The 9,898-nt window shown below is 34.1% G+C and overlaps 1 protein-coding gene across 1 annotated transcript; it reads right to left on the reverse strand.

Annotated features, from left to right (window-relative positions):
• Window positions 1–5,877: 5,877 nt before the first annotated feature.
• On the reverse strand, window positions 5,878–8,892 carry LOC143341176 (uncharacterized). The gene has a single exon (XM_076763899.1). The coding sequence runs from the start codon at window positions 8,890–8,892 to the stop codon at window positions 5,878–5,880; it is 3,015 nt and encodes a 1,004-aa protein (XP_076620014.1).
• Between the last annotated feature and the right edge of the window lie 1,006 nt (window positions 8,893–9,898).

The raw sequence follows: 9,898 nt of genomic DNA on the forward strand, positions 1-9,898 counted from the left end.
CACTCGAAAAGGGAGGGGAGTTATGGTCCGAAAACTTATTAAAAACGAATATTTTTTTTTAATTCAATGACAGAATTTACCACACAGTATTTGTTTAAATAAGTAATATATTTAACATAACAGGAAATAATTAAATAAATATGAATGAGCGCAAGCAGGCTGTTGCAGCTCGTAATGCAAATCGAAACGTAACATACGAGAAACGTCGCGAGAAGGCGTCCCCAAGACGAAAGAAACAAAACGACCTATTTTATATTATAAACACATATAGATCGCTTTCTCACATTCTACATAAGCAATTTAATTTTTCTATGTATACAGGGTGTTCGACCACCCCTGGGAAAAATTTTAATGGGAGATTCTAGAGGCCAAAATAAGACGAAAATCAAGAATACCAATTTGTTGATGGAGGCTTCGTTAAAAAGTTATTAACAATTAAATTAAAAAATTTCAAATCGTTTTGGAAAAATTATTTTCGGTTGCCAATTCGGGGGTCAATTACAATCATTTTTTATGAATACACATATCCCCGACAATCCTACCCTCCTTCGAGAAAAAAATTCGGGTAGGTGGTGAAATTTCTCTTCTTGGCGAAAAAAAGAATTTTTCAAATCGTTCTAAAAATATTATTTCCGATTGCAAGGGTCGATTATAATCATTTTTTATGAATAGATATACCCCGGAAATCCTACCCAGTTTGGAGAAAAAAATTCGAGAAGGTGTGAAATTTTTCAACAAAATTAAAAAATTTTAAATCGTTCTAAAAAAATTATTTCTGATTGCAGGGACCAATTATAATAATTTTTGGTCGATAGACATACCCTCGAAATCGTAACCATTTTCGAGAAAAAAATTCCTTACCGAAAATATAATTTCAGGCGAAAAATGCTTCCCGTAAATTTTATGTTTGAATCTTTAAAACACCATAACTTCCGAACGGATTGGACGATTTTAATGTTAAGAAAGCCAAACGCCGCGTATTTTAGTGTAGAATATGTAACAATTATAAAAATATTGGAAAGGTTGTTCCTTGGCCCCGTAATGTTAGAAAACCCCCATAAAAATGGTCCAATTTTCAACTTATATAGCCATAACTCCTATAATAGTGAATATATTTCAATGAAACTTTTTTCTCAAGTAGAGCCCATAGGTACCTGCAAAAAAGTATTAAACAACTTTTCTGTAGGACGTCAAGCGAAATTATTAAAAATCAAAAACGAATTTTTAAGAAAAATCAACAGGGGATAGGTAGGTAGGTAGGTAGGTAGGTAGGTAGGTGCCTAAATTTTTCGGCGAAATTGAAAAGTTTCAAATCGTTCTGGAAAAATTATTTTCGGTTGCGGAGGTAAATTATAATCATTTTCGGTGAATAGACATACTCCCGAAATCTTACCCACTTTCGAGAAAAAATTCAGTATTGGCGGAACTTTAAACGTTAATAACTTTTTAACGAAGCCACCATCAACAAATTGGTATTCTTGATTTTCGTCTTATTTTGGCCTCTAGAATCTCCCATTAATATTTTTCCCAAGAGTGGCCGAACACCCTGTATATGTGTATGCATGTATGTATGTATAACAGAAAAGAAAAAAACACAAAAAATATTATTTTAATTTAACGCAACCTTAATTTAATAAATTATAATTTCTAATAATATATTTTTTCATGTAAAGCCACTATATTTCTTTCATTATTCTTTCGCGTCATTACTTTAAGGTAATTTAGGTTTTAAATATGTTAAGCAAAAATCATGTTATCCAGTGCTGTACAAAGGTTTTCGCAATTTTCTTATCGTGTTAGAGCGAAAGCGTGTTATAGGGGATATGATGCCGTGTTGTAGGGGACAAGCATCTCTGTATAGGGAAATTCTCTTTTACAAATGTCGACGGAATCCCGACGTAACACCTGTATTCACGAGTTGTTATTAATGAAGTTGAAGGTAGACGATCAACAACACAAGATTCACACGTAACCAGTCTTCCGAATTCAAGGACACTTCAATTTGGCGACAAGCATGGGATGCTGCTCACGAAATACACGAAACTTTCGTCGTGAGAGTAGCACGTGAAATTTACTTACATAACCTAAATCGAGCACGTACTCTACCTCACTTACGGGCACGAACGTAAGGCGATTTCTACAGTCGATATCGCCGATTTTTACAAAAGGTAAGTTTTAACGTTTAAGTAAACAAAGCCTCTGTAAGTTTTATTTTCCATACTTCAAAAGTAAAAATAAATACATGAAAAAAGAAAAAAACGTTCTTGACAAGTCCTATAAAATACTTGAGTTCAGTTTGTTCATAATTCATCGGTAAAAGAATCTAATGTTCTCTATGTTATCCGATACACAAGATATAAAGTCAGTTTCTCCTTTCATTATTAGATGCGTTGACTTTAATTTTATAAATTATGATGATAAGTATGATGATTTTACAGAAAGTAAAAATTATTTTTAATATTAAAGATTTCCTATATAAAGACAAGAAGGATATTTTTACCAATATCTATCTATCTATCTATCTTAATATTCTTCCCACTTGGCCCACTTACTTTAACGAGTCTGAGTAAATCATCAATGTACTATCTCTATTTTTATTAATAAAAATAATAGTTGGATAACATAGAACTTAATATTTTATTAGTCACACCGCTAATAAAATGAATCTGCGATTCCATATCCAAAGATATAGTATAAGCTAGAAAATTCAGATTATTCAAGTTACTTCTATCACTCGTCAAATTTTTTATGAAATTCTATGCTAATTCATGCTCTTTAAAATATAATTATAATCTACTGGGACTTTTAGTTAACTTATGTTTTAATAAATCAATAATCAAAGTATCTATAATTAATATTAAAATCAAATAAGAGTGTCGAAATAGTATTAATATTATCTTTTCTTAACACTATCAGTCTCTGATATTTAAATCTGTTATCACCTTGTTCGAATAATTTATTACTAGCTTTGATAATATATTTTGGGATGGATTTTTTAAGAATGGAATAAAAGGAATTCAATTGCGAATTTTTATGAGGAATAAAGGGATATTATTATACTATCAACATGTATATCGTTCTTTAACTTGCCCATTTAGATATTTATATACTTGTATGAATATAAACCCATACTAAAATCATGTAAATATCTAAATCATTTTTAAATCTATGATTTGGAAAATTTTAGGGACTTGGAACTTAATTCATCTTTTATCTTACAGTTTTATCACACTTTAGAAGATAAAAATCATAATTAAACTTACATATACATAAATAATAATTTAATTTATTTTGCATAAAAACAGTCCTCTTCGTGCCTTTATATTTTCATTTTCTATGACCAAAAATTCGAAATTCGTTTCATTTTTACAAAAAAAGTGATTGGGATGTCCCAATCGGTAAGTATCATTTGTCGATTATCTTAAATATCTTATTATATTTTTTATATACTAAATTTTCAAACCTCTTTACCTTGATATCTTCTTTTTCATGTAATTTGAATACTTTTCTAAAGTAATCTTTTGTAAAATGTTCTGTTAATCTAAATTATCTAATAAATCTATATCAGAATTAGTTAATTCTGTTATAAGATAAGTGAAATCAATAAAGACGAAGTTGCCAATATCAATTAAGTCAACTACTTTTGGTAATACATTTGGTTAAACATTCTTTCTTATTTTTTATCTCTGAATTTCGAGATTACACAGATTAAAAAAATTTGTCTCTCTTTATTATTGTATCTATTTTTTCAGAGGGTAAATAGGTTCGTCATCCCCTTCTTCATTTGGCTTATCTTCATTTTCTTTCTTTCTTTCTTTATTTGAAATTTGAAAAGTCTATTATTAACTTTTATTAACTTAACCCAGACCTAACCAGACCACAATTCATCTTTCATATATTACTTCTAAATTCTTTCTTATTAATACTTTTCTGTATTAAAAAGTAAGTAGTCTTTCGTGTGATGCTTATTCAACATTCTTACTACAGCTTGGTGTTGTTGTTGTTGTTGTTGTTTCTTTTTTTTACCAAGAATAAAGTTATTTAAGAAGTTTATGCAGAAAATTTCACGTGAAAAATTTATTTTCTTAGAAAAGTACAACGTAGAACTATATATGATATGTTGTTTGTTTATAAAATCATCAATAACTACGTATAAATATGGAAATATGGAATTATTCTATATTCTAACATTTAAACGACATTATACATACAATAATTGTATTAACCATATATCCAAGCTAACCAGTTTAGCCAGCATATGGACTTCTTTAACGGTTCTCCGTATTCCTTCAAATAGCATGTCATTAGTGTTGTACGCACTGCATCTCATATTATACGCAATTAATGTGACTTTTATACATATTATGCAACTGTATTATATCAACAAAGGGTGTACAAACCCGTAAATAAATAAATAAATAAATAAATAAATAAGTATTAAAAAAAGGGTAACGTGGAACTTGAAATGATTTTTTAGTTATTTTCTTTGGGTATTAAAGTAGATTTCATTGGATGTAAGAGTAGATGTAATTGGACAGTTAAGTATTTTTTATTATACTGTTAAAGCAATGTGTTTTAAGGGGAGGAGGTTTAAACACCTCGCCTAACCTAACCTCGTCCGGATCTCGAGGGAAGGAACGCTGGGCAAATGGAAAATAATCGGTGCAAGTTGAATTTATTTTCGCTTAGTCGCCTTATACGATTAAGCCGTTTATTTCTTAAATTTTACTCTTAATTACAATAGATAGAAGAAAATAATTTTCTAATTTGTTGATGGAGACTTCGTTAAAAAGTAATTATTAACGTTTAAAGTTCCGTCGGTAAAATGCGCAAGATTTCGGGGGTACGTCTATTCCACTAAAAATGATTGTAATTGATTCCCGCAACCGCAAATAATTTTTCCAAAACGATTTGAATTGAATTCTTTTTTCCGTCGAACAACCGTTTTCACACCTTCTCGAATTTTTTTCTAGAAAGTGGGTAGGATTTCTGGGGTATGTCTATTCACCAAAAATGATTGTAATTTACCCCCACAGCTAACAATATTTTTTTCAGAACGATTTGAAATATTTTAATTTCGTCGAAAAATTTCACACCTTCTCGAATTTTTTTCTAGAAAGTGGGTAGGATTTCGAGGGTATGTGTCATTACACAATTACCAAAAATGATCGTAATTGACCCCCGCAACCGAAAATAATTTTTCCAAAACGATTTGAATTGAATTTTTTTTTCTCTGTCACCTAATTAGATTTTCGGTAAGGAATTTTTTTCTCGAAAATGCGTAGGATCTCGGGGGTATGTGTAATGACCAAAAATTATTGTAATTTACCCTCACAACCGAAAATAATTTTTTTAGAACGATTTGAAAAATTTTTTACCTCTTGTTTTATAGTTGTTCCTTCCGATCCATAGGCATATAATTTATGAAAAATCTTTTAAATGTTTCATATAAATCTTGGCAAGAATTAAATTTTCTGTAAAAAAAAATTAAATAAATTTGTTCTCTGCCTTCTCTAGAAAAGAAAAAATTAAATGAGATGAAATCTTATACATTACATGCTTACTTAAATCGCATTGAAAACGAATACCACAAATGTTTCAGAATAATCTGCAAAATGGTCTCACTCGCAAAGGGTTAATTGAGAAATAAATGTTTGGTAATTGAAAACGGGTAAGCAGGTTATTAACCAGCTGTTTTTTTCGCTAAGACAAATTGAAAACTCGGTTCTAACAAGGAAAAGTTGGAATGGTACCCGGTTTTGGGTTAGGTTTTACTTTAAGATATGTATTTTTTTTTTTTTTTTTTTTATTTTTTTTATTTGTTGTTTAAAGTCGCATCAACCGCTAAGGGTTATTAGCGACTCGGATAATACATTATTAAAGTTTGTTGTACAATTTAGTCATTTTGTGGTACTGTAGTAAATTTTGGGCCGATGTGTTGTCCTTCAGATTGTCCTTTAAGGTTGGTTTAATGTTGTGCCGTTGCCTGATTGGAATATATTTTCTGCAGTGGATGATGATATGTTCTATTGTAAGGAGGTCTTTGCACGTTTCGCATATTGGTGGGTCTGCCTTGTGGAGAAGATGTTGATGAGTCAGTTTAGTGTGGCCTATGATGATACGAGATACTATCACTTGATCTGGTCTGGGTAATTTCCAGGTAATGGATTTTTCGAAAAAATTGTTTTTTATTAATTTTGTACGGGGTTTTGCTAATGCACTCCACTCTTTGTTCCAACTATCTTTAATTTTGTCTTTAAGAGTGGAGAGTAACGTTTCCAGATGTGTGCTGTTGTCGTGGTGGTTGGGTGTTGAGTTGGCTGCTTCTTTGGCTGCGCGGTCCGCTTTTTCGTTGCCAGTTATGCCAATATGGGAAGGAATCCATATTATGGTTATTGAGTTGTTCTTTTGGCTTGATCTGGTGTAGGCTTCTTGGCATTCTTGAGTGACAGGATCGCTTGTCCATAGCTTCTGTAATGCTGAGATGGCGCTTGTGGAGTCGCAGAAGATTGCAAAATTTGTATTATGGTCGGTTAAGGTTGATTTGATGGCGTGTTTGATTGCTTGAAGTTCGCATAGAAAGATGGGTGTTTTGTGGTGGAGTTTAACTTTTTCGATTAACTGGTTTCTGACAATTGCGTATCCGGATCCGATTGGTGTCTTGGACCCATCTGTGTATATGTGTACGTGGTTTGCGAGTCCTGCTTCTAGTTCTTGAAACATAGCCTTTAGCATGATTGGATCAGATTTCTTTTGGCTGTATTTTAGTAGAGAGGTGTTAGTGTTAATTCTTGGAAAAGTCCACGGAGGAATGCTGGGGATAGATCTGATCGATGAGAGCTGGATTTCCATGCCGAGCTCCTTCAGATAATTACTGATTCTGTAGCAAAGTGGATGGGGTGTTCTTTTCCTTTGATGCAAGTGATTTAGGTTGTTATTTCTGAATACGTTATGGAAGACTGGGTTCTGTGGGTGGGCGGCAATTCTTACTGCAAATTTAGTACTTAGGTATTTTCTTCTGATTTGTAGTGGAGGTTCTGAAACTTCATTGAGGATGCCGTTGATCGGGCTAGAGCGGAAGGCGCCCACAGTTATTCTGAGAGCATTGTTGTGTACAGGGTCTAATTTCTTTAATATGTTGTTGTTGGCTGAGTTGTATATGATTGATCCATAGTCCATTTTTGATCTCACTATTGTCTTATACGTTAGGAGTAAGGTTTTGAGGTCAGCTCCCCAGTTTTTAGCAGCTATTGTTCTAAGTATGTTAAGTCGATGGTAGCAATCAGTTTTGAGTTTGTTAATATGAGGCGTCCATGTTAGCTGAGAGTCAAATGTTAATCCTAATATTTTGATAGAAGATGTTTCCTTGATTGTCAGGTTATCGAGAGTTAGTTTTATGTTCGAGTATTGTTTCTTTCTGCTGAAAGTAATTGTTTTTGACTTGGTGGAAGAAAATTTGAACCCTGTCGAAAGTGACCATTTCTGCAATTTATCTAGTGCTTCTTGTAGTTGAATCTGGATGGTATGGAGGTTCCTTCCTTTGCATAATAGGGTTAAGTCGTCGGCAAATAAAAGTCCTTTAACCGGAATTGGTATGTTGTCCAGTATGTCGTTTATAGCGATTAGGAATAGCGAAACACTTAAGACGGAGCCTTGAGGTACTCCGTTTTCTAGAATTTTTGTGGTGGATAGGACGTTGTTGGCTCTAACTTGGATAGTTCTTATAGATAAGAAGTTGCTGATAAAATTAAGGATGTTTCCATAAAGGCCGAAATTCTGGAGAATTCTTAGGATTCGGTTCCTCCAGACCATGTCGTATGCTTTTTCTATATCTAAGCAAACGGCTGTTACATATTGGTTGTTAGCAAACGCGTCGCATACATTCGTTTCCAGATTTATTAGGTGGTCGTATGTGGAGTGAAATAGTCGGAAGCCACTTTGTTGTTTAGCTATGAGATGTCTTGATTCTAAGTACCATCGGAGTCTGTAGTTTATAATTTTTTCCATTAATTTACACATTGTGTTTGTTAAAGCAATCGGTCGATAGCTGTTGGGGTCTGTTGGAGTTTTGCCTGGTTTCAGGACTGGGATGACGACAGCTTCTCTCCATTTGGTTGGGAAGATGTTGTGGGACCAAATGCAGTTGAATATTGCTAGCATGTAGTTGAGCGCCTCTTGCGGGAGATGGGTAAGGAAGATGTTGGGTATTCCATCGGGTCCGGGACTGGTATTCGAGCATTTGTTTAGGAAGTATAGCAGTTCATCAAATTGGATAGGTGAATTTAGGTTGGAGGAGTAAGGTGATTCTTGGTCTATGATTGGAGACTTCGACGCGTTAGAATCGGTTTTCTGTTTGTAGTTCTGGAACTGTTTTGAATGGTTGCAGTCACTGGAGTTTTTCTGGAATGTCGTCACCAGGATTTCGGATATTTCGTTTGGGTCGGTGGAGATAGAGTTGTCTTCCTTATTTAAGGCTGGTATTGAGGAATGTTGGTTAGAACCTTTGATAGCTCTTATCTTTTTCCAAATTGCTGAGGGAGGAGTATGTGCATTAAGAGTTGAGGTATAGTTTATCCATGATCGTCTTTTGCTGTCCTTTGTGATCTTACGGGATATGGCACGGTATTTTTTGAAGTTGATAAGGTTTTCTGCGGTTTTTTGTTTTTTGTACCGGTTGAAAGCGTGTTTGCAGTCTTTCACAGCTTGTGGGCATTTTTCATTCCACCATGGATTATATTTGGCGTTGGCGTTGGTTTTGTTTTTTGTCTTCGGGATGGCTGCACTGGCTGCTGCGATGATGACTTCTGAGAGGTGTTCGAGTGCTGGGTTTAGGTTTGTTGGATTTATTTCTATGAGCAGGGAGGATGAGTCCGATATGACTTTCCGAAACATATCCCAGTCAGCTTTCTGGAATTTCCATCTGGGGGCTTTATTTGTTTCAGTGATTCGGTTTAGTTTGCATGTCACCTTAATAGGGAAGTGGTCGCTGTCGTATAGGTCTTGTACTGTGTTCCATGTAATGTCTTGAGTGATTGTTGGACTGCATAGGGATAGGTCAATTGCACTGAACCGACCGGATGCCGAACAGAAGTGAGTGGGTTCGTTAGTGTTTAGTAAGCAGAGATTTGTTGAGTTTATTATTTTTTCAATGGAATTTCCTCGCGAATCGGTTTTATGTGATCCCCAGAGGGTATTGTGGCTATTAAAGTCGCCAAGTATAATGAAGGGTTTTGGAATTTGGTTTATTAGTTGAGTGAGTTCGGATTCATCTAAGTGTTGACTGTTCGGTAGGTATATATTGCATATGTACAGATCTTTAGGGCATGTTACTTTAGTGATGATAACTTCTAGATTGGATGTCACTGTTATTTCTTGACTGTGGATGTTATTTCTGACAAAGATGGCGACTCCTCCGCTTGCGTGTGCAGTGTTGCGATTTTTGAAATAGGTTTTATAGTTTTTGATTTTACCTGAATTGTGATTTTTGAAGTTGGTTTCTTGTAGACAGATTATTTGTGGCTGAAATTCTTCGACTAGTAGTTGGAGGTGCTCGAGTCGGCTGTAGAAACCATTCAAGTTCCATTGGATAATTTGTAGTGGCATGAAAAACCTGGTTGGTAACTTGGGTTTATAGGGGTTTTGGATCTAGGGAGGATGGGTTCCCCTCTTTCGAGAGGATGGTTTGTAGTGAGATTGTTGTTGCGACTTCTGTTTCTAGTTTTTTAATTAATCGGTGTAGTCTGTTTTTCATTCTTTGGTCTTGTATTAGGGGGTAGATTAGGAGAAGCATGTGTACTAATGCTTTCACGTCAGAAGTGTAGTCGATCGCGATAATGTTTGGGTTTTCTGTGCCGATAGCATTTTCCAGGAAACTTTTCAATTGGGAATAGTTAAGGAT

This window comes from Colletes latitarsis, chromosome 4 (genome assembly GCF_051014445.1).
Source record: "Colletes latitarsis isolate SP2378_abdomen chromosome 4, iyColLati1, whole genome shotgun sequence".
NCBI lineage: Eukaryota > Metazoa > Arthropoda > Insecta > Hymenoptera > Colletidae > Colletes > Colletes latitarsis.

Excerpts from the sequence above, each read along its gene's own strand:
- LOC143341176 (XM_076763899.1), bottom strand. The coding sequence starts at position 8,892 with ATGTTTCGGAAAGTCATATCGGACTCATCCTCCCTGCTCATAGAAATA.